This window comes from Nuphar pumila, unplaced genomic scaffold, assembly GCF_984573655.1.
Source record: "Nuphar pumila unplaced genomic scaffold, dmNupPumi1.hap1.1 HAP1_SCAFFOLD_299, whole genome shotgun sequence".
NCBI classification, from domain to species: Eukaryota; Viridiplantae; Streptophyta; class Magnoliopsida; order Nymphaeales; family Nymphaeaceae; genus Nuphar; species Nuphar pumila.
In genome coordinates, this window is record NW_028323267.1 from 30,953 (window position 1) to 53,147 (window position 22,195).

Genomic DNA, 22,195 nt, shown 5'->3' on the forward strand with positions numbered 1-22,195 from the left:
TTATGGGGGATTATGTTTGTATCCAAGTGTACTGGTTCTCAAGTCTTCTAGCTATGCATAGATCTTCGTGGTCCAGACTTGGAAATGCTTATTTGATGAAAAGCAATGATATCTTGTAGATGTGCCTAGAAAACGAATATGCAACTGCACTGTTAGATTTGTGAAGTAGTAGGCCCCAACCACTGCCTGAGGTTTGAAAGATTTTTCCCAAAATCTACCCCATCCTTTTCAGATTTCTAAAATAAGTCGTTTCATGCAAGTTGCATCATGTCAATGTGCTTGATTTTAAGTTCTGGTTGTTCATCCTATTGCTAAATGTGCTGTTAGGATGATCATTGTTGGATAGTACTGTCCCTCTAGCTGCTTTTGAGCGGCATCTTTAGATGCAATCATAGTGAAGATCCTTCAAATTATTTGAATCACAAGATTCGATGGTATCTGCGACTTCCATTCTTTTGTTGTTTCTCTAGTCATGAACCTATTTATCTCGATTCTTTTTGCTGGTGATGCTATTATTTCCGGGGCAAACGTCCCATGTGCATTTTCTTTGGTGATTTGTTTAGGCAATCTAGGTAATTGGCGGAGACTGCCTCACTTATTGAGTTCATTGGCATAAACAATAGGTCCCCTTGTCCACCGGTGAGTACACCCAACTTTGGTCTTGTGGCAGAAGATGCCCGTCCGGGTGGGTTTCAAACCGGTGATGTGCCATCAACTCCGTGGCATTCATGAGTTGTCCCTACTGAAAACTATTGCCTTTCTGTCTCCTATTTGGATATTGTTCCTTGAGCTATGATTGAGTTTTCTTTGGTTATTAGTGTTTAGTCTTCTTAGCACTCTCACATCGCATTCTTTCATACTGAAGATTCTGCGTGAAGCAATGTATTTCCAAATTTTGCTAGGCAGTCTTTGAAATCCTCTTGTCAATGTCACAAGCTTTGTTATTAGGAAAATCTGGGCGAGGCAAAATCTTGGGCATAAATAATATAAAATGTTTCTTATTGCATTGATATAATGGTAAGAATTTGATATTTTCAGAATAGGTAATATCACCTGTTTTGAAAATATCGCCTTTTTTAAAGCATTATATCGTCCATTGAAGTATCCACAGATATTTGTTGCATCGCCTTGTGTTGCAATTCTACTCGTGTTTCATGCGTTGTGTTTGGCTGTATGGTGTTGTGAATCTTCTCAAGTTTATCTGCAAGATGCCACATGGGGGGCACTGTAACCCGGCTTCTGTTGCATAGGCATTTGAGCGCCAATTGGCATTGAAAGGATCAGTTGTTGCTGGCGTAGTGACAAACGTTTTTATCGGCAATTTCTTGTTTTTCAAAAACTTGCAAGAAATTGAAAAAAATCCATAAATCTCGCATTTTTTTTTTGCAAAATCTTGGCAATAAAAAAATTAATTTAAAATATAAAAAATATTTTTTATAAGAAAATATTAATAAAAATTATTTAAAAATAAAGATACATAAATTTTTTTTGCGATAAATAGCCCTTTAAAACATAAATATCGTGTTTAAATTGTGGTATTTATGTTTTTTTATAAATCTCACGATATTTTGTAAATCTTGCAAGAAATTGCTGTTTTAAACTTTCAGGCAATTTTTTTGCGAGAGATTTTCATAAATCTCGTGATATTTGTCACTGGTTGCCGGTAGTATTTCCATACATGTTAAAGGCTCTGTTTAGGAGCTTGATTTGAGAGAGACTTGGGGATTCACTTAATACGCTTATCCCTGCTGCTGGTTGGGAACTCGGATTTGGGTGATGGTAGTGGAAATTGCTTTTGATTTTCCCTCTTCAACTACGGCACTGTTTGGTAATGCAATAGATAGAAAAACCTTGGTGGTGGACGTTTGACAGCTGTTAGCCGGGATGGGTGTTTATGGATTTGGGATGGGAAGTGAGGTCCTCTCTCTTTTGTATTTACACAAAAGAATGGAGTTTGGTAGCTGCTGCCACTTTTTCAAATCCATAATTTTCATCCGACTGCCAGTTTCCAAACGGAGCTTCCATCTTGACGGGGACTCTTCACGGGGACGTAGCTGTCAACTCCACTCTCATCACCCATTTTCATTCCCATTTCCTATCTCATCTCCGCTCAAAGAGTCAGGATCAGGTGCAATATGATTGCACAAAAATGGTGCATTAAGCACCCGATCGCCCTCCATCAGGTCTTGGGCCCCCACACCTGACAGGCCTGTCCCCAAAATTGAAGGGGTGATCAGGTGATTAATGCACAAATATTTATGCAATCATATTGCAACTCATCTGCCAGGGGAGGGTTATAAATATGCTGCTGCATCAATATCCATGTCTTTTGTCAGCGTTGTCTACTTGTAGGGGTGCATATATAGGAGTCCAATAATCTCAAGAAATTTAAAACATCATTATATATATAGGTGTCCAAATCCCAGATCATCATCATAAAATAATTCTAAAACAAACCACGAATGGGCTTCCATGTCTAATGAGCTAACCTTCTGATACCTCCACATTACACTTTCAGAGACAGAATCAGAGAGCAGTGAAATCTTACAGGCTAACCTTCTGAGAATCAGGCAGATGGATGGAATCTCCTGCTGTGGACTGGTGTCGAACCTTCTGAGGACCTGTAGCAATTGAAAAATAAGTTTAGAATAAGGATCGGAGCCTGTCCCTGGATTTAGTAGCAAGAAAAAAGAAAAGGGAAAGCCAAGCTTATGGTTACTACCCTTCACTGTAGTAGGGAGTTGATGATTGTCCTCAAAGCACTCCAGAGTGATGCTCTACAGACCTTAAAAATGAAACAAAAATGCAGATTTGTTAGAGGTGTATTATGTAGGGTGGGACTGGGCTGTGTAAACCTGAATCCAACCAAGAAACCAAATTGATTAGACCTGATCCGACCTTTTTATAATTAAAACACCCATGAGTTAGGTTGGATACTAGACATGGACAGGTAGTTGGTTAGATATTGTGCATGAAAATTTAAGATCTGATGAGTCATCCATTGTGGGGAGAGTGTCCTCACGTTGTCTGAATCGATCCATGGATCAATTCCTATAAGGTTTCTCTATTCTCTTTCTAATAGTAGTTTTTTTTTTGACAGAGAAAGCTGGGGTTAGTCCGACCCATACCAGTTATACAATTATACCATTTGGATTCCAACTTGCAACATCCCAACACAAGGTGACATGCACTAACTGCTCTTACTAGTCATGCGGAGCCGATGTTGGTTCTAATAGTAGGCTTGCAAAGAAAGAGAGGGCGTAGCTCGCCCTCCCCAGGTTCCTTGGCTAGAAACTGATATCATATTGGTTCTTCAAGATAAACACTCGAACTGTCCCCAAACCAATTTCTACCGAGACATGTATATATCCGAATTCAATTTAGGAGTTTATTTATTGGCAAAATTTTACTAAGCTACCACCGAGGTGGTATCCCATGTGGTAAGCGGGGTCCTGTTCCAAGCTGAAGGCCGAGGTTCGAATCCCTCTGCCACATGGGGGCTTAAGAGATATCTGGTAGGAGTCTCAACTTGCCTTTAAAAAGATTTTTTTTTACTAAGCTACCAGTCTCCCCGTTTGTATTTGCACTAAAATCTTACGGCCTCCTACAGTTATTAGCTGTCAATTCCAGAAGTTGGCAGCTACCACTTTTTCAAATTCATAAACTCCCTGTGACCACCAGTTCCCAAACAAAACCTTATGTCCGATTTGTACGTGAACCGACAAGGACTCGACTAATTCATACTTGAATTGAATGATTAAAAAAATTAATCGATTATATTAGGGCTGTCAATGGGTTGGGTTTATACCGGGTACCCCCGAACGTGAATCTTCAGGTATGGTAATGAAAAGTGCTGATCCTAAAAATATTGGGGTCAACCCAAACCTGACCCAACTAATATATGGGCCGGGTTTGGTTTATGATTTTTTGCTAGGTACCTGACCTGACTCAAGTGTTTTATATGTATTTTCAGTAAAAATCAATTTCTGAAATTATGCCGCTTCCGGTTTGGGATTCCATTTTGTGACCTGACAAAACCCAAACCCGGCAATATGTTATTTGGAAGGGGTTTGATTATACGCTGTGGGTCGGGTACCCAACCCGTTGACAGCCTTATACCTGAACCGATTTAAACTTTTATGAATTCATTCGTATTCCTACTAATTGTATGAATTTATCTATACGATACTTTTCTAATTCTGTTAATAAACACTAAAGTTTTGTTAGGTTTCATCTCAATTTTCACCTATCGGACTGGTTGTGAACCCATGCCACTTGGCAACCTACTCGCTTCATTCCCGATCAAACCAAAAAACTCAACAGCTATAGACCCAGATTTATTTGTATACAATTCCAAACTGATCTATGATCATATCTGGCCATGGAATGGTTGACCTGATGTCGACCAGACCCATAATGCATGACCATATATATATATATACCCAACCCAATTCCAAACTGATCTATGATCCTATCCGGCCATGGAATGGTTGACTTGATGTAGACCGGACCCATATGTTCAGTTCTCTCGCTCTATATTTATATAAAGAGAGAGAACTGAACATAATAGGCCCTCAATCAAGAGAAGATACAAGAAATACCTGAGTCTTACGTAATGCGAAGATGGAAGAGACGCGCGAAGATTGAAAAGCTCGTTATGGACAATGCGAGTAAATCTGGTGTTGACGAGAAGTGCCACATAGCCTCCCGTTACCAACAATTGTGTAGGTCATTCATGCATGTTGCTGATTTGGCATCGAGAAGTGAAGAAGGCTATGCATGTGTGAAAAAAGCTGCAACGGAGTTACTTGAAAACGTGGAGTTAATTCACATTAAGTCCGTTGCAGCCAATGAATACCAGCCGAAGATAATGGGATCGAACAACGTAGGTCAAAATCATGTTTCGCTTGACACTCCCGAGAAGTTGCGCCAAAGCGTAAACATTATCTTCAACAAGTCAATAGTGAATGTTGTTGATTATGATGGACATATTCATGAAGCGAAGGGTATCAAAAGAAAACCTGCCTCTGATCGCAGTCGTCGGAGGGCAAAGGGTGTAGTAGAATTGGTTGGCAAGAACAGGACTAAGAAACAACCAACCTGTAATAAAAGACAATAAAGCCCCTCGAATGAACAGGTATGTAAAACATTATATTGCTTCCCATTGCGTGAAGCTTGTCAAATAGCTAACTCGTGTAATGTCCATCATGCAGCAATACCCTGCAGAAGTACCACCAAACGTTCAAACCTACATTCCTCCCTACCAAGTTTCTGGCAACGATCGCTACAGTTTTACAAGTCTTTTGGTATGTAATCAATGTTGCGAGGAGGTATGCATTTCTTGTGAAACTTAATTCAGTGTCTAATATTTTATCTTTCATGACAGGCTCTGATGCATTCGACAGATAGGTATGGGACGCATGAATCTCGTGTGGGCTATTAATTTAGTTGTCATGCCTCTTTGCATGACCCGATCTCCACAATGCCTCTTGCGGTTCGTGGTTGGATTTGCTTAAATCGATAGATAGCGATTTTTTGCTTCTGCAGGAAGTCGATTGATGACATCACTGTATGGCAATTTGTGGTTATCGTTGATTAGCGATATGTGGCATCGCATCGTAGTGATTTGAGTGTATTGTTCGAATGTCAATCAAAGCGGGATGATAAAGGTTGTTCAAGTAAGCTTTTTTCGGGCAATGAGCAAGGTTGCAGTTCATCTTATGATCTAAGTATTCTATCACCTGCGCAGTTGAAAGCCTACTTAGATCATAAAATGAAGCACAACCTTGCTCAATGCCCCAAAAAAGCTTACTTGACCAACCTTTCTCATCTCGCTTAGATTCACAGTCGAACAATACCCTCAAATCAATATGCTGCGATGCCACAGATCGCTATTCAACGATAACCACAAATCGCCATACAGAGATGTCATCAATCGACTTCCTGCAGAAGCAAAAAATCGCTAACAGCCGCTACTCATAAATTGCTGTCTGACTCACAACACAAAGTATCCAGCGATGGCAACAAATCCTTGTCCAGCTGACAGCACATTCGCTTTCCCGCGATAACCACAACTGGCTACGCAGGGAATACGAACTCTACTTACGCAGCTCCAAGCGATAAGCACTAATTGAAGCTTACACAACATCGGTGCCATGCCTGGACGAAGAGAGATCAATCATGGAACAAAAAAGGAATTCCGTTCAATTTACCAACTTTAGTTGGCAAAGCTATGACGTAGCGTCGATTCAACTTCTTCTCCAGCAAATCTTTCGTGTTCCCGACACCTCCAATTGCCTTTTAAAATCATTATTGTTACCTTGTGAAAAGTTTTATCCATATATTATAAATAAAAGGCTACTCAATGTGTCTTTTCTCTTCCCCACCTCATTTCTTAAGAGGTAAGTAAACCTCTTCATCTGGTACAGGGGGGAACTTTGCTCGCTTTAACAGTGGAAGTGCAAGTGTGAGTGATACTCCACAATTTCTCACAATCGCTATGTAGTTCAACCCGTGGGATCTTTCCGATTCGTCGGGTTTTTATCAACAAACGTTTATTATCGCGTTATACTAGTATCGTTTAACACCGCAATTCGGTGTTGACTAACACCCTTTACAAAGGCCGAGTATTGCTGCACAAATCGCTTTACCGCGATAACCACAACTCGCTATGCAGCGAATATGAAGTCGAATTACGCAGTTCCAACAGATAACCATAAATGTTTGATTTGTCGTACAGTATTCATCGATCATGTTGGTTGAGCAGTACATCTTTTAGGTCATAAATAGTCGCACAAGTATTGGAAGGTGTGTTTGTCTTCTACTTCGTGAACCAGCAACAATCAAACCGACGGTTCCTTCATAAACCTGGAGATCCGCCCTCGAACATAGAAAATTGTAGTGGGTGAGGCAGACGAAGACAACTACACGACCAACGATGGCGAATCATGGGTATATTGTCTACACATCGTCTACATGTTCAGCAAAATCCGTCTCTTTCATGTCGTTTTTGCGATTTGTTTTTGTGTACTATATAATGTAATTTCAGTATCGTTCGTTGCAATGTCTGCATTCATTTCAGTCGAACATCCACCGACGAAGTTGGGCGAAAACTTAGTCAATCACTCCTGGAGGACATCAACCGAATGCGCAGTGAATTCGCACAATACAACATGATCAATAATTTTGTTAGTATGAAACTAGTAGCAGTTGTCTATATACGTAAGCCATGTGTACGTGCGTTAACAACACCATATTTGCTGCAAACAGACTATATCTGATTTCGTCAGTTATATTAAAAGCAACGCACCAAGCCAGACTGTAAGCGTCGTCAGCCCGTATTTCATGGTATATCGGTTGTATTTTATGTTACTTTTCATTATTGATTTAGTCCAATTGATTCGTATGTTAACGTTGGTGTTAGCAATGTTTCGGTTTGCAGACTATCTTACGCCGTTTGCCATACTTCTGTGGATTTCAAGACGGCATACCTTATTGGGTTAACGGTAATCACTACAGAGACCTTTTGTCAAGTGAAAAGGTAAGCAAACAAACCTACAGTGCAATATTACAGCATAACAGTGCTAACAACATTTTTTTGATCTATTTGCAGATATTGATTCCTACACTCTGGCAATCTGAAAAGCATTGGGTCTTATACGTGATGGATTTACACGAAAAACAACTATGGTGTTACAATTCGTTGGAAGTTGACAGTGGTTTACGGCTAGACATTTCCCATCTCGTAAGATTCCATCTATATGAGTATCGTGTCGTGTACTGGGGTCATGAATTTACTGTCGGCCGCATTATTCTCAGATCGGTTTCCTCAAAGCCATTTTGGGAGTCGATGTTAGCGAGTGGATCTATCGCACGGCATACCATGCTCCTTTACAAGATAATGGCGTTGATTGCGGCGTATTTGTAATGAAGTACATTGAAGCGATATACAATGGTGCAGAACCCTGTTTCGACGCTGTATGCCATTTCTTGGCCTTTGTTATTAGGGATTAAGTGCATGTCTATTGCTTCTACTTTACAATCTGTTTTTGCAGGTTGATATACCCGGATTCTGCGAAGAACTCTGCAAAAAATTGACATCCTTTCTAATTGCGGAGGAGAAACTGACGGAGGCGTCGCGAGGATCTAAAAGGCTTGTAATTGATAAAAGATGTGCGTTGAACCCGCGTGATTGACAGTCGTAGAGTGAGACTGCGATGTATGCAATGAACAAAGACTTGTAATGTTCGAAATGATAATATTCAACATCGCTATGAAATGTTGTATGCTTAAACATCACTTTATAGCTGACATATGAAAAAAGTGGTGAATAACAGCCATTAATGTCACTTTCGTAATTTACGAATAGTACAAAGCGATACGCTTGGTGGTCTAACGTCAACTACACTGCTACCACCATGAAAACTTGTGTAAGAATTTGAAAATTTCTTGAATTTTAAACGACGTTTTCTTCAATTATGATCTTGCAGACATATGAAAAAAGTATAGACGGATACGACAACTGCGTCGAAGCCGCCTATATACTCGATTCAAGAACAAGTCGTTTATGCAGAAATTGTTGATTTGTCGGTTCCTTATTCGCGAAGCAAAGTGGAACTATGTGTTGTGTCATTCAAATATTAATGAAACGTTCTATCACCCTCCGTCAGTTTTCGAGTATATACGTCAGTTTCATTAAACCAAAAGCAAATCTTAAGTAAAAATGCACTCCGCATTAATGAAATTGAACAATGTCATGCCAGAGGGCTATTCTCAATCGTAATCAATGCGATTGGACCAAGTTTTTGGATCTCAAATAAATCCACAAGTACGTCCACACGCGTCCCAAGAAATCGCCTTAGGTGTACATTATCGTCGGTTCAGCAATACACGGAATGCGATATTTAGAAATATCTTTCGCCGTACAGTATTTTTCATTGCTGAAGAACAACTTTACCAGCATTGGTTATGCGTATACAACACAAAACTATTTCTGAATACGATTTACTTTTCATAGAACACCCGTCACCGGAACGAGATGAACACCCGTCATCGGAACGACAGCTCCGCTGAGACCTCCTCGCTAGGGAAAGGAAGAGGACGTGGTGGAGCTCCTGCTGGCCACCCTCAGCGCGACTGCACCGACTGGGTTGCTGTCGAGGAGGAGGGCGAGAACGGTGATGGCGGGGCTCGTTAGGTTGTATAGACATCAATCAATAGGTTTCACTTTACATATTTTGTCTGCCGTTCTTTTTAAACTCAATCAATTTTCCGCATATTTCGTCGCGTATTACCGGCATATGTTCCTGCAACAAAACAGGTAATGTGAAACCAATATATAACAGGAATACCCAATAACATCGGATACAAAGCTCATACAGCGTGGAAACAAGGTTCTTCTCCATTGTATATTGCTTCAATATGCTTCATTACGAATATGCCACAATCGACCCCATTACTTTGTAACGGAGCATCGTCAGCACAGAGCAACATCCACTCGGCAATGTCGACACCCATAAGCCCGTTAAGGAATCCCGCCTGTGATAAAGGGATAATATATTACAGTCCGATCCACCTCGAATAGCTATGATTCACCTTTGGGCACAAGCTTACCAAATGCATAGCGTCGCGTTCTACGCCACTGTGGCAGTCCAATGAGTTGTAGCACCATAGTTGTTTTTCCTGAAAATTCATCTCGTATAGGACCCAATGGTCAGGATTTTGCCAGAGTGTAGGAAGTAAAATCTGCGAATCGATAAAATAATTTTTCATTCCAGAGATATATCGTGATGGGGATGTTACGACTAAACCTTGGAGAAGAGGTTTGTTCACTTACCTTTCCAAATTTCGAAATGTCTACGCACTCATCATCGCTGTTCCAACAAGGTAGTGCATCTGCGAATCCAATGTCGTATGGCTTTCGCCGGACGTACATCTGTTGCACGAAATAGTAAGGTTTAACCACCAAGAAACGTGAGTACGTCATAAAAGCAAACAAAACAACAGCGGCCCAGACATACCATGAAATAAGGGCTGATGATGCGTACTGTATTGCTCGTTGGGTTGCTCTGAATGTAATTGACAAAATCACACATTGTCTGGTTGCACAAATTTACGAACTTCAAAACATACAAACCGATGACCTAGAAATTGATAGTGGACAAATACTTACAAAATTACTGATAGTGTTCCCATCTGCAAATTCATCTTGCATCTGCTCGATGTCATCTACGAACTCGTCAGGGCGTTGTCGCCCACCCTTGCCTATGGATGTTGCATTGAGTGCACCATGAGCGTGGTATTTAGGATTCGACATTGAAATTATTATCTACAGTAAACAACACTAGTCCAAATACGACATGAAAAGGCAAATGTTCACTAAATCGCTCAGGCGTTTCAAAAAATATACGTCTTAAGCGCTAGTCTTGGTACTGTGGATGTGGTTGTCTTCTTGTTCGGCACCGTGCCTGGCCGTTTTGCTCCCATCATCCTCTCCGTTTGCTCCGTGCCTGGTCGTTTTTCTCCCATCGTCCACTCCTGTGGCGTCGTGCTTGGTCGTTTTGCCCCCATCGTCCTCTCCGTTGCCGCCGTGCCTGGTCGTAGTGCTCTCATCATCTTTGGCGTCGTGCCGGGTCGTATTGCTCCCATCGTCCTCTTCTTGGCCGCCATGGCTGGTCGTACTGCTCCGATTGTCCCCTTCTTCGGCGCCATGCCTGGACGGAGATATCGATGGCACCTTTGCAACGCAGATACGGAAACGCCGTCCTCAGTCAAATACAAAGGTAAAGTCCTTTAACGTGCCGCCCTTTTTCGAAAACAGCCCGCTAATTAAATGATTGCGTTTTAAATAAATAAAAATACGTCTTTTCGCATGCCACCTTTTTTTGATAACCGCCGCCAAATTAAATGATTAAGTTTTAAATACGTCTTTCGAAGCCGCTCATTAAGTTTTAAATATTTAAAAATACGTCGTTTCCCATAGCGGCCTTTTTCGGAAACACCCCACAAATTAAATGATTGAAATTTAAATAATTAAAAAAATCTGTCGTTTGTCGGTCGCATTATACAAATCTTTCAGTGGGAGATTGACACGACCCGAACAAACCCGTTTTCCAGGTATGAATACTCTTTCACGATTATTCTATTGATTATCGTATATGGATACATCGATATATTTATGCAACATACTTTCCTTATCGATTTTTTAACAACAAACGTTCATTATCGCGGTTTGAATTGAAGGTATCTCTGCCAGATGAACAATTGCTGACCGGGAACCGTATCGTACAGATTTTGGAGCATCAACCTTTTCTTATCGCTATTGACTGTTATCATTTACGCCGTCAGAACTCGTTAAATTATTGTTCATGGCTTACAGTGCCAATCCTTTTTGCGATATTCTTTCGAGGCGAAGACAAATACAGCGATTGCTAAACAGAAATGCTATATCTTAGCGATGCCAAAGAGGTTAGGCAATGCCACGATTTCTGAACAAATATCTATTTTCGATTAAAGTTTATTTATTACCGAGATCCACAGACGAAAAGATGTAATAATAAAAAATTAAACAATAAAAGAATTTCACGTTACTACAACTCATTATACAATTACAACAAAAACCTAGCGTGATAAAAATGAAAATCAAGGATTTATTCCGAGGCACTGGACGAATCAGATGAAATATCATAGACTTGTCTCTCACTTTTTATTGGTGGACTGTCTATCCTGCGTGGCTTCTTGGTTGCGAAACCTTTCTTAAGAAAACTGGTCATCATCTCTACCACTGCGTTCAATTGAATTCTCATAGTGCTTACTTCTGTCTTTAATTTCTTATTCTCCCTCTCCATAAGTTCGAACCTTGCGGCAGAGACAATGTTCTCTTTTGGAGCAAGTGTTTGCTCTTCCTCGGGCTTTGTTACTGAGGGACTAGTCGTAGTAACCAGAGCGAGACGACGTTTTGGCTGTAGTGGCTGGGCTGCAACATGAGAAGGGGCAGTTGGGAGGCATGGGTTCACAATTTTCTCAATCTTCCAATTTCGCCGCATTGGTTCCCAATAGCTTTCGAAGTAGAAGGGATCAAATTATCGTCCTTCATGATCATACGATACGGCAGGGAAACCACCTCAGTTTCAATTTAATAATTCGTCCCTGTAGCGATCGCGCCAATTCACGTTCCTGCCCCTATCACTATTCATCTTCCTTCTCACTTCCAAAGGCTTATTTGGGATAGACTGCCCCAAGCCAGATTGTAGGAGAACTCGACTACCTTGCTGCAACTCGGCTTCAAAATTGCAGAATAGCCACAAATCGCGGTCAGACAATCTGGCAGCCTCCGCAACAACGTCTTCATCGTCGTCCTCCCCATCTCGATAAGGTCTCCACAAAACCTGTACATTGGTAATTCTTTTTAATAACGAATGACAAATATATTAAAATTTATTTACGCATGATATGGCAACAACGATATGTACTACGGAAGACAATCCTGTAGTGATGGATACTTAAGAATACTAAACATTACAACGATTTATAATACTCAATGGTAAATGCTGACGCTATTGTAAACAATTTTAGAACGTTTACCTCGTTTAGTTGCAGCCCATCTAAAATGGACTTAGCATTATAAACTGTGACGTTTATTCTAGCCCAGCGACCGATCTTTGGAAAACCACAAATCGGAGGGCCACAACGTGGACGCAATGGGATAATATGTTCCAACGCCCAGGCCTAACAAAAACAATATTATTAGCTACACCACAACCTGCAATGAGATTTGTCTACAATTACTAAGTATGTAATCAACAAATACCTAAACAAATGGCCAAAATCCCCCAACTGTTTTCGTACCATTACTCGCACGGTGGAGTTGACTGTACAAGTGTGCGAGCATAGCGGCACCCCAGGCATAGTTGTCGACTTCGTCTAAGTCTGTCAGGTACTGCAGCCACATGAAACTTATTCTCGAACCAGAACAATCGGAAAATAATGTAAGACCAAAAAAATATAGAAGGAAGCCGCGCAACTCTTGGTCAGCTATTTCAGATGCACAAGTAGCGGAGTGGCCTTCCCATTTATTACAAAAAAATGAGACTTTCATTGATGTGGAATTGATTCCACCTGAAATACATTGACTCCATTCGTCCATCGACATTCCTAAAAGGGCCGTGCATTTTTCCCTTGCGTTATAGTTTGAATGCCGTAATAGGACAACACTGCCATAGCACTTAAGACCAGTGATCCTCGCCACATCTTCTAGAGTCATGGTGATCTCAAAAGAATCAAACTGGAATGTGTTCGTCTTATCATTCCACTTATTTACCAGGTGGGTCATGGTATTCCAGCAAGTTTCAAAATATTGCTGGTCCAAAAGGCCACCGAAGTGCATATTTCGCAATCGGTCCTTCTGATATGCACTCAGCTGACCATACCACGACAGAACTACATGCCATTGACACCGACCTTCGAGCTTTTCACCTGGTGCTCTACTTCTTCTTTGACCTCCCTGTAACACAAAATAACATATTATTCCTACCAATTGTAAATTAGTTCTATTTGTACTTATAAAGACTATTCTACTAACCGCTATAAATAATATTGGTTGCAGACAGACTATCACAGTAATCGCTATACATATTAATACCTAACACAGTAATCGCTATACCAAAATCGCTAAACATATTATTAAATCTTCACAGACAGGACAGATATATTTACCTTGGTCGCTATTTTCTCCTGTTCTCCCTCCAACCTGGGACTTTCTGGTGGGTCCACTGCCTCCAACTGTCTTTCAATCTCCATCTCTACCGGCTCCACCATCGCATGCCTTTCTCTCGCCCTCCTTCTCCATCCTTTCTCTATCCTTCCTTTTCTCATCCTCCTTCTCCTTCCTTTCTCTCTCCCGTTTCTCCTCCTCCTTCTGCTTCCTTTCTCTCTCCTTTTTCGCCTGCTCCTTCTGCTTCCTTTCTCTCTCTCGTTTCTCCTCCTCCTTCTCCTTCCTTTCTCTCTGCCGTTTCTCCTCCTCCTTCTCCTTCCTTTCTCTTTGCCGTTTCTCCTCCTCCTTCTCCTTCCTTTCTCTCTCCCTTTTCTCCTCCTCCTTCTTCTGCTTCCTTTCTCTCTCCCTTTTCTCCTCCTCCTTCTGCTTCCTTTCTCTCTCCCTTTTCTCCTCCTGCATCCTTTTTCGCCTCCTCCTCCTTCTCCTTCCTTTCTCTCTCCTTTTTTTCCTCCTCCTTCTGCTTCCTTTCTCTCTCCCTTTCCGCCTCTTCCTCCTGCTTCTTCCTTTCCCTTTCCTGCACTTCCTCCTCCTGCTTCTTCCTTTCTCTCTCCCTTTTCTCCTCCAGCATCCTTTCTCTCTCCTTTTTTGCCTCCTCCTCCTTCTCCTTCCTTTCTCTCTCCTTTTTCTCCTCCTCCTTCTGCTTCCTTTCTCTCTCCCTTTTCGCCTCTTCCTCCTGCTTCTTCCTTTCCCTTTCCTGCACTTCCTCCTCCTGCTTCTTCCTTTCCCTTTCCTTTTCTTCCTCCTCCTTCTCCTTCCGCCGCCTTTTTTTCTCTTCCAGTTGTTTCCTTCTTTCCTGCAATTCTTCCTCCTGCTTCTTCCTTTCCCTTTCCTTTTCTTCCTCCTCCTTCTGCAGCCTTTCTTTCTCTTCCAGTTCTTGTTTCCTTCTTTCCTGCAATTCTTCCTCCTGCTTCTTCCTTTCTCTTTCCTTTTCTTCCTCCTCCTCCTCCTTCTCCTTCCGTTGTCTTTCCTTCTTTTCCTCATTCTCCTTCTCCTGCCTTTGCATTTCCTTAGCTTCCTCAAACTCCTTCTCCCTCCTTCGCCTTTCCTTTTCTTCCTCATACTGAGGAATATTCTGTTCCTTCTCTTCCTCCTCCTTATTCATTTGCCTTCGCCTCTCCTCCGACTCCTTGAGTAGCCTTGCCTTGTTTCGCATTGCTCTACGCTCCAAGTCGCTCCTCTGAGCTTCCGCCTTAGTCTCCTCCACTATATTGCTAAAATACCTTTCCCACTCCTCCACATTCTTCTTCCTCCTTTCTATCTGTTGTGCGTTAATCCTCCGCCTTCTATTTATATTCTCATCAATATTTCTTGCCTTTGCCTTCTTTTCGTCATCCTTGTTCTGCATCTTTCGTTCTTCAGAGTTCTTCCTTTGGTCCGCAGCCTCGATATCTGATGGATAATCCTCCGCATAATACGATTCCAAGGCTTTTTCCCTGTCTTCATCGTTCTCAATCTTAAGTATATTTTGGTATCTTTCAAAAACCTTAGATAGATGGGACTGGCAGATCACTTCTCTAATAGACAACCCATAGAACGACGGGGTATCTCTAATCTGATGAGGCGCAGACATTGCTAACCTGCATAACACATTACACGATCATCATGATTAGAAATCGTCGGAATATTTGGGTTCATAAGTACAAATCGTTGTATAAGAAGCAATCTTCAGATTGAAGAAAGAAACCTTACACGAAACTCACCGAAACGATGGGATTTTGGATATTCAAACTGTAGAGTAAGCAACAGTAACAACTAATACGCAAACGAAGGTGGCAACGATGCTGCGACTGCGCATAAGACGAAAACCGATGCTCTGAAACAAAGGAAAGGATGCTCCAGCGACTCCAGATGAAAGCAAAGAATCTCCGGTAGAGTGCTTAGAGCGAGAATGGATTGTTTTGAACTATTTGAATCCTACAACATAACGCTTGCTACATACGCAAACTCTGCGAAACGTTTTGGTGCGATAACGATGGAGGGAAGTTTTGTCATTTTCACGAACCGACGATTCAGTTTTCTAGAAGGAGGGCATTTATGTCCGTTCGAGGAAGAGGATGCGAATGGCGGTAAAGGGTACTTAAGTCTTTGCTGCGGCACCAAATTACGATGCAATATGATGCGGTCACACATGCTGGTCTGCATCTTATACGTGGCGCTATTTGGAACCCCCGAACATGAGATCTCAGTACCGGCCCTGTTCGGGGGGGGGAACATATAACCTGCTTTGACTTTTTTGGCCCCGATGTCACCCAAAACCAGGTCTTTGCCAAAAAATCAAGTTTGGTGCCTGTTTCAAAATGAAAACTAGATTTGGCAAAACCTTCTTTAAAGTATGTTTTGAAAAAACTGGGTAGATGTAGTTTTCTCATATGGCTAATTAACTCGGTTTATAGGTTACCCCTGTTCCACAAAACTTCTGTATTTCCTCTCATCCTCGTTATACTTTGTCAAAGTAACACAACCACCATTTTAGACTAGTGGTTAGCTGGAAATTCCTTTTTTTTTTTCATTTTTGAATTGGCCATTCATTTTCCAGCCAACTACTGGTAGGAAAAGGACTAATTTGATGCCTATAGAGAAGGAAAGCACTAGTCAAACTATTTTTTTGTCGGTGGTTGGCCAGAAAATGAGGCCTATAAACCAAGTTTACCAAAAAGCAAAGTTTTAAGGCATAACTAGGTCTTTGAGAAACTTGGTCTTACCTATCCAAACAGGGCCTTAATTTTGATATTTGAAATGTTCTGTAATTTTGATATATATAAAAATATAAACAAACAAACAAATAAATAAATTATATATATATATATATATTTAAAATGAGATCTGAACATATTAGGCCCTATAGTTTGAAGTGTTTTATGCTATGTCACATGGGTGCGGGTGCGGGTGCGGGTGCGGGGATTCGGCACTTCCAAAAAACCCGGGTGCGGGGGTGCGGCAGGGGCAAAAATGTAAATATATATATATATATATATATATATATATATATATATATATATATATATATATATATATATATATATATATATATATATATATATATATATATATATATATATATATAAAAGGGAGAGAGAAAATCCTTTACGAAAAAAGGATTTGAAAAGCAGCAGCTGACAGGAGCTGACAGCTCCTGTCAACAGAGAAAACCCTTTACGAAAAAAAGGAGCTGACATCAGCAAAAAGGAGTTGTCAGCAGTTGACAGTAGAATTTTTTTTTTTAAAAATTTCGAAGCTCAGCTGACAGTAGCTGTCAGCAAAGAAAACCTTTTACGAAAAAAAAGAGCTGACAGCAGCAAAAAGGAGCTGTCAGCAGAATTTTTTTTTTTTAAATTTCGCAGCTCAGCAGCTGACAGAAGCTGTTGTCAGCAGCTGTCAGCAAATTTTTTTTTAAAAAAATTTCGCAGCTCATTTCATAGGGCAAATTTAAAAAAAAAAAAATCCAAAAAAGAAAATGGACCTAAATGATCCTGGGTGCGCTCAACGCACCCAGGATCGGGTTGACCGCACCCGGTGCCGCACCCGCACCCGCGTCGAGTCGCGTCGACGCGGGTGCGGCACCCTGCTAGCCGAATCCCTGTGACATAGGTTTTATGATATATCTGAACCATTAGATGTGTTTAACATGCTCTATTTAGTGGGAATCAACGCTTGAATCATTTTTTTTACAGAAAAATATATTTTTATGAGCCAGAAAAAATGGATGCCTTCCGTAGCCGTTGATATTGGATCACCGAAAAACCTATATACAGGTTAGATTCCAAAAACCTATGAATCACATCTGTGGTGTTAGATGTGAGAAAAATTCCAAAAACTGTGCTTTTTGAAGGGGCTTAACGGGGCAGAACGAGAATTCGGCAGAACCAGCACATACTCTCTCTCTCTCTCTCACACACACACACATTATATATATAGGGGAATGAAAACCTCCCAAATGGAATTTTTTTGTTGTTTTTTTTCAAAATTCTGAAAATTGACACATGAATTTTGGATAGAAAAAATGGTCTTTGGAGCCTAAAAAATTTAACAAAATTTTATACCATTGATTTTGAAACTTATAAAACCTATCCATGCATCATAATCAAATGCTCCAAGATTCCTACGAAAACAAACATATAGATCACATCTGTACGGTCAATATTTTGAAAATGACAAAAAACCAATAAAATGTCCATTGAGAAGCTTTGGGAGGGTTTTCCATTGGGTAGGTTTTCATTTCCCTATATATATTATATTACAGATGATGGACTAAATTAAGTAGCCATTTTAGATGACACCAAAAGCCTGGAAAGCTTGTTTAAGATCATAAATCATGTTACCCTGTTTGGGTGACACAACATTTGGTTTTCATAAACTAGGTTTATCTCAAGATCTGATTTCTGAAAACCAAAGTGAGCATAGACTTTTCAACAACGTTTCTTAGGGGTACATCCCTCCTGGCCCCACATCCACAGTGTTATGCACGATCATCACAACCCCCTCCACACCACACATTCTAGAGATTTTTTGCTACTACTGTCAGGAAAAAACAAAGGTATCTGTCGGTCATTTTGCATCCTATAGATGTTTGGCCAAGAATGAATTAAACAGTTTGATTTTTTCTCTTGAAAAAAGTACCCTATGTCTAACCGTTAACCTTGTTATTTTTTGGCCACCCACTAACCAAAAATTAGCTGTGTATTACCCAATGTTGTCAGTATCGGTATCGGCCCTGAATCCTTGGGCTGAAGATTAATTCAGCTACTCAGCTAAATCGTTCTGTATCAGCTCAAAATTAATAAAAAACTATTACGTGTCAATCATAATGTAACACGTGTTAAAACCATTAAAATAATTAAAAATAATATTTTTATATTTTTATATTTATTAAAAAATAGCTGAATCGGCCCTGAATTGTATCAAAATTCTTTCCATATATGATACAGGCCGATACACACCAATACTGATAACATTGGTAGTACCATTGTTACCCAACGGTACTAGTTTGGGCATTTTTATGTTTGTGTCTTACCAAAACTAGGCTAAATATGTCCTCTTTTTTGGAAAAACCAGACTAGCTAAATAATGCTGGCCTGGTGCTCAGGGATGGAAGGTACTGACCGGTGAATGGTTATCACATGCTCCCGGAGCACCTACACCCACCTACCCAAAAGCAAATTTGTTCTTAATCGCTTATATGTTTTTTGTACATACATTTCTTAGTAAAAAATAAGTTTTGGATCATATAATTATGTTGTTCATGTAGGTTTTTTAAGATCTTCAAATTTCAATGACTTACAATATAACAAAATTCCATGGCTTGAAAAATCATATTTTAATTCAAAAGGCATGATCTATCAAACAAACTATGCTGAGTAAATTCATGATGTCTCATTGAGAAGATGCAGCCTCCACCCATAATTTCTATGATGTGGGTGTTGGCACTTCCACAGTAGTACCATAGCAATTGCTGTATGCATGGCTTGAAAAATCATATTTTATATTAAAAAACATGATCGATTCCTATCAAACAAACTATATTGAGTACATTCATGTGGTCTGATTAAGAGGGTGCATCCTCCACCCGTAGTTTCTACGATGTGGGTGTCAGCACTCCCCGAGCACCATAATTTCTACGATATGGGTCAGACCGCATGAATGCCTGCTACCCTGGTGGGTAAGAAACCCCTAGTTGGAACACATAGGGAAGTTGTTTTAACCAAATTCGACCTCAGTCAAAATAGTAGGATTCAACCTTTAGATCATAGTTTTTGACATAAAAATATATTTTTTTGAGGTTTAAAATTTTGGTATCAACTCTAGTAAAATCTGACATATACTAAAAAAAAGATGATCCAAAAGTCAGTTTATACTAAATATATAGATCACATCATAAGGGTCAGATGTAAAAAAAAAAAAAAACTAAAAGAACATGATCCAAAAGGTCAGTTTTTTCACAAGGAGGTTTCTCACTACGCGCAGAGAGAGAGAGAGAGAGAGAGAGAGAGAGAGAGAGAGAGAGAGAGAGAGAGAGAGAGAGAGAGAGACTATTGCTGGACTGGTTGAAGGTCATAATATTGTAACATACCCTTTCACAGATGAGAAGAACCCACTCTTGTTCCAGCTCGCCATCTTCAAGACGAAATTATCGATAGCATCCTCAGCATCGAAGGCTACCTGTCGTATCTCATCCACCCAATTCTTCACTTGTTCGTCCTTACTCTTGCCCTCTGCATCTCTCAGAAATCCCTTCATCAGCTTCAGCTCTCTTTGAATCCATCTGACATCCTTGTCTACCTCACTTAGGTAGACAGCCTCCTCTTGAAGAAGGCGGACAAGCTTGCACAACAGAAGCTCGATCACAAACTCGGCCATCCTGCAGAGGGTCTGTTCCTCGGCTTCACATAAATAGGTATGCCTCTTGGTTGTGTGCCTACTCCTCGTCTTTTGTTTCCTCTCAGCTTCTTTACAAAGAAAGAAGCCGCAGGCAGTGGGCTCCGCCATTTGCAAGTTGATCACTCCCTCTTCCTCCTGTCTTTGTCATACGACAGCTCGTTCGTTTTTCATTTTCATTTTTTTTCATTTTTTATTAGTTATTTCTTAAAATTTATAACCTGAATACACAACACGCGGCAGAAGATCTGGTCGTGCTGTTTCAGCCAGACATACATACGGTCGTCATGCCGAAACGTATTACTTCGAGCCTAGGACCCCTGCCGCCAGGGCCTATGCTATGCATTGACTTGCGCGTAGGGGTGACACCCATGAAAATAAAACCTTGACTGCGCTCATAAAAAAAAGTGCAATACCCGGACTTCTCAACATATTTTTTTTGTGTTGATAAAATTAGGTTACACTGATACGCCTAAAGGATTTAGGGACATGCTGTTTTTTATGTGTAAAAAAATAGAAGCTTTATAACTTTTTCTTAATAGATACTATTGCCATGTGAGTTGAAAATGTGATTAAAAATTTGTAAAGGAATTTTCATAGAGTTTCAACAAAAAAAAACAAAGAGTTACATGGTACATTGTATTTTTTTTCAAAAATTAATGTGTTACTGTTTATAAATGCTCTCTCTCTCTCTCTCTCTTTTCTCTCTCTCTCCGAAATGTTTTGCTCCTCCTTAATATATAGCCATAAAATAAAAGTATTTTGTAATGTTGTCAATATGATTACCTTTTTTTTTTTTTACTTTCAAGATTGACAAATTTAAATGATGAAAACTTTTTTTGTTTCCAGACTGAATCATCAAGCCCTTTTTTAATGGTAAAAAATGGCTATGTTGTTTTCAATTGTTTCAGCACAGAGCTTCACTAATTCCTTAGACAGGTAGCGGGGACATGCATGTGAGGTAATTTGAAAAGCCTTAATATATATATATATATATATATATATATATATATATATATATATATATATATAGAGAGAGAGAGAGAGAGAGAGAGAGAGAGAGAGGATCCAAGAAGAAGAAGAAAAAAGAGAGAGATGCATGAAGGGGGACAACCATCCTACCCCGATTAGTTTTTTTTTTCAATTCACATGAATCCCATCCCGTAGCGTAGCTAGGATTCTAACCTAGGGTGAGCACAAATGCAAAATAAAAAATAATTACTAATAAATTATACTAATTCATGATATTTAAAAAAAAAAAATCAAAACTCTAATCCTACAAGCTTCATAAATTTAAACCATAACCAAATATTATGTCATTCTAAAAATATAAATCAAAATGTCAATTCCAACAGACATCAATAATTATGATTTATGCTAATTAATAAAAAAACCTAATATTCTAACCAAAATCAAATCACACAAATTTCATCAAGTTGTGCATAATGGTAATTAAAACACACACAAAAACTCTAGAACCATAAACTATTTGTTTATGTTAATATAAAAACAGTAAATCAAAAATTTACTAGCAATTTTATGATTTTAGGTTTAATGTTTGGAGAGAAATGTGGAGGATCGGACCGAGTCTCAGTTTTAATTGTGTTTGTTACTTGAATTGGGGATAGTGCATGCAATTCAACTAGCAATTCGTATTGTAAGAAATTTTTAATCTTGGTTTGACTTTTGTTTAGAGTTTTTGTGTCTTTGATCAAATTAGGAGCAATGCACTTTTTTTTATGTCAATTTGCTATAGTAAAATGCGGGACATGTTACTAATTTTTTGTTGAAATTTTCTATTTTGTTAAATATGGGAAATTGTAAGTGAAACTGTGTTTGTTTTTCTAGTAGGTTTAATTATGTTTGTTTTTTGAATTAGTAAAATTGCAAGTACTTTTTTAATTCAATGACTTGTGCTGTAAATTTATTTTCACTTTAATTTTTTTAAATTTTTATTTGTTTTGAGTTTGTTTTGCTTAAGTTAGTTATAATGAAATATTTATTTTATTTTTTCATTTTTATTTTGCATTGATCTCCTAGGTTGAAAATTGT

The 22,195-nt window shown here is 39.6% G+C and overlaps 1 protein-coding gene across 1 annotated transcript; it reads right to left on the bottom strand.

The window, feature by feature from the left end:
* Nucleotides 1–1,990: 1,990 nt before the first annotated feature.
* Nucleotides 1,991–20,254, bottom strand: LOC149810557 (uncharacterized). The gene is made up of 4 exons (XM_089994210.1): nucleotides 19,839–20,254; nucleotides 14,103–15,348; nucleotides 2,490–2,621; nucleotides 1,991–2,095 (listed from the first exon to the last, which is right to left on the bottom strand). The coding sequence occupies exons 1-4, from the start codon at nucleotides 20,252–20,254 to the stop codon at nucleotides 1,991–1,993; spliced, it is 1,899 nt and encodes a 632-aa protein (XP_089850336.1).
* Between the last annotated feature and the right edge of the window lie 1,941 nt (nucleotides 20,255–22,195).

Coding starts and splice junctions, on each gene's coding strand:
- LOC149810557 (XM_089994210.1), bottom strand. CDS start 20,254: ATGGCGGAGCCCACTGCCTGCGGCTTCTTTCTTTGTAAAGAAGCTGAG. Junction 2,622..14,102: donor AAAAGGGAGAGAGAAAGGAA/GCAGAAGAAGGA, acceptor CAATTGCTACAG/GTCCTCAGAAGGTTCGACAC. Junction 2,096..2,489: donor TAATGTGGAGGTATCAGAAG/GTTAGCTCATTA, acceptor GAGATGAGATAG/GAAATGGGAATGAAAATGGG.